We start from the raw sequence: 2182 nt of genomic DNA, 5'->3' as shown, positions 1-2182 counted from the left end.
AAGTTTATTGTTATGGTTAGATGCTATCTTAATTATTCTCAATGAATCTTGATGAAAGTGAGAACAACACATTACTATAGGTTCCACCGCACAACAAATTATCAAAGCAATGAATGTTAACTCAATAAACAAGATGAAAGTAACTTGATGAAACTACCATGTGTCCTCGAGAGTGATTTGATCCATATAACTAATAGAACTCTTGTTCTTTTTTGCGGGGATATACAACTATCAACTGCAGAACAAAATATGTACGATTGCAACCGGTTTTATTATATTGAAAGATTGAGAAGTTTTGATGTTATCATGCCACCTAGCTCTAGTGCTCAAATGCTTCTAGCTCTGATTGGTTGTAAGATTGCTTTCAAATTAAGCTTCTAAGCAGCCAATCCACGGCGCTAGCTCCAATTCTTGTTGCTTTTGCCATATAAATGCACGGGAGGTGCACCGCACGCAGAAAGGGATCATCAGATAATTAGTTAACAGTACGTACGCTCTGACTACTTTTATGTAGGCTCTAGATGCATGATAAAGGGTACGTACGTACTTACACTGCATGCATCCATGCATGGCCATGTGCGGCTTGCAAAACCTATATGAAGGAGAACGACGTGATCGACCACCGGCCAAAAGTCGATCACCGACCAGTTTAGCAATTTTGATCTCGATCACCAACTGAATAATGACGAGGTGGAACAAATCGATGATCGATGCGTGCAGAATCAATCGAGTTTTCAATTCGCCATCTGAAATTTCGGCGAATTAGCCGGTCTCTCGTTGTCAGGCATCATTGTGCCGGGCTGCCGGCCACCCTTGGACAGCATGCAGCCAGATCATCCATCGAGCTGTGTCGATCTCAATGCGGAGGCCTATATAAACCACACTGCCACTCAGCCGACCCATCATCCATCCATTAACTCAGACATGGCAGTTTCGAGAGCGCTCGTCCTCGGCGTCCTGCTGGCGATCGCCGTCGCCAATGCCGAGGCAGCGTCCGTCGTGGTCGGCCAGGTCAAGTGCGCCGACTGCACCAGGAAGAACTTGAAGGCCGAGGAAGCCTTCAAGGGTAAGCGCTAGCTAGCTACAGTGTAAATGCATGAATGCATGATGGTGCTCTGCTCACTATTGTTCTGCCATGAATGCACAACAGATCTTCAGGTGGCGATCAAGTGCAAGAACGTCCACCGCGACTACGAGAGCAAGGCAGTGGGTGCCCTGGACCGCACCGGCGCCTTCAGCGTGCCCCTGGCCGCCGACCTCCATGGCGCCGACTGCGTCGCGCAGCTCCACAGCGCTGCCTCCAACGCGCCGTGCTCCGGCCAGGAGCCATCCAAGATCGTGCCGGTGTCCGAGGGCACCACCTTCGGCGTCATGGCCGGCGCCAACACTGCCACGCTGTCCGCGGCGTCGCCTGAGTGCGCGTCCATGACCCTGTGCGGGCTGATCAAGAAGCACATCATCGAGCACTTCCACCACAAGAAGCCCGTGCTGCCCAAGCCGGAGCCCAAGCCCCAGCCCCACCCGGACTACGGCCCCGTGCCCAAACCCGAGCCCAAGCCGCAGCCCCAGCCGGACTACCACCCCGTCCCTCCCACGCCCACCTATGGCGGCGGCGGCGGCGGTGGATACCACGGCCACCACTGAGTCTGGTCTGCCACTGTCCGGCTAAGCACCAAAATCTCATCACCGGTTACATGATGAGTGTCAGTGAGTGATCGACGTTACTATTTATCATCAGTTGCTTGCGTAGCCGCGTGGGTATTCTTTGGTGGTCTTCTGCCATTCGCTACCACGTTTTAGTATCTGCACTGCATAGTCGAGAGTTCAGAATAACATTTGTGAGGAACTTGTGTATAAGAAATTACTGTGAATCAAGTAATGTAATCAAGTCCATTTGAGCCAACGCAAAGTTCCTTCCTAGCTCGGCCTCCACGGCCCCTCTTATCTACACCATTCGTTTTGTGTCGCGATTTGTGCAGGAAAGCACCGTCACAAGCATGCACTTGTTTGATGCAGTGTCATTTGCAGGCATTGTCCCATCCGTTGCAGCCAAACAATAATCAAAAGCAAGGTAGGCCTGTATGCTAGTCTCCTCGTGGCTCAGTCTCAGTGGGTGTTCAAAGCTGGTCAAGAATTCACAGGCTCACATGCAACAGTTGCTCTCATGCAGCAGCTTTGCACT

General features: G+C 51.2%; 1 protein-coding gene across 1 annotated transcript; it reads left to right on the top strand.

Annotated features, from left to right (window-relative positions):
• Positions 1-908: 908 nt before the first annotated feature.
• Positions 909-1903, top strand: LOC123176719 (proline-rich protein 4-like). Its single transcript, XM_044590802.1, has 2 exons — positions 909-1066; positions 1151-1903. The coding sequence occupies exons 1-2, from the start codon at positions 925-927 to the stop codon at positions 1642-1644; spliced, it is 636 nt and encodes a 211-aa protein (XP_044446737.1). The 5' UTR covers positions 909-924; the 3' UTR covers positions 1645-1903.
• The last annotated feature ends 279 nt before the right edge of the window (positions 1904-2182 follow it).

Source organism: Triticum aestivum, unplaced genomic scaffold (assembly GCF_018294505.1).
Source record: "Triticum aestivum cultivar Chinese Spring unplaced genomic scaffold, IWGSC CS RefSeq v2.1 scaffold67685, whole genome shotgun sequence".
NCBI lineage: Eukaryota > Viridiplantae > Streptophyta > Magnoliopsida > Poales > Poaceae > Triticum > Triticum aestivum.
This window is presented reverse-complemented; position numbering and strand designations above follow the sequence as displayed.

Coding starts and splice junctions, on each gene's coding strand:
- LOC123176719 (XM_044590802.1), top strand. CDS start 925: ATGGCAGTTTCGAGAGCGCTCGTCCTCGGCGTCCTGCTGGCGATCGCC. Junction 1,067..1,150: donor GGCCGAGGAAGCCTTCAAGG/GTAAGCGCTAGC, acceptor AATGCACAACAG/ATCTTCAGGTGGCGATCAAG.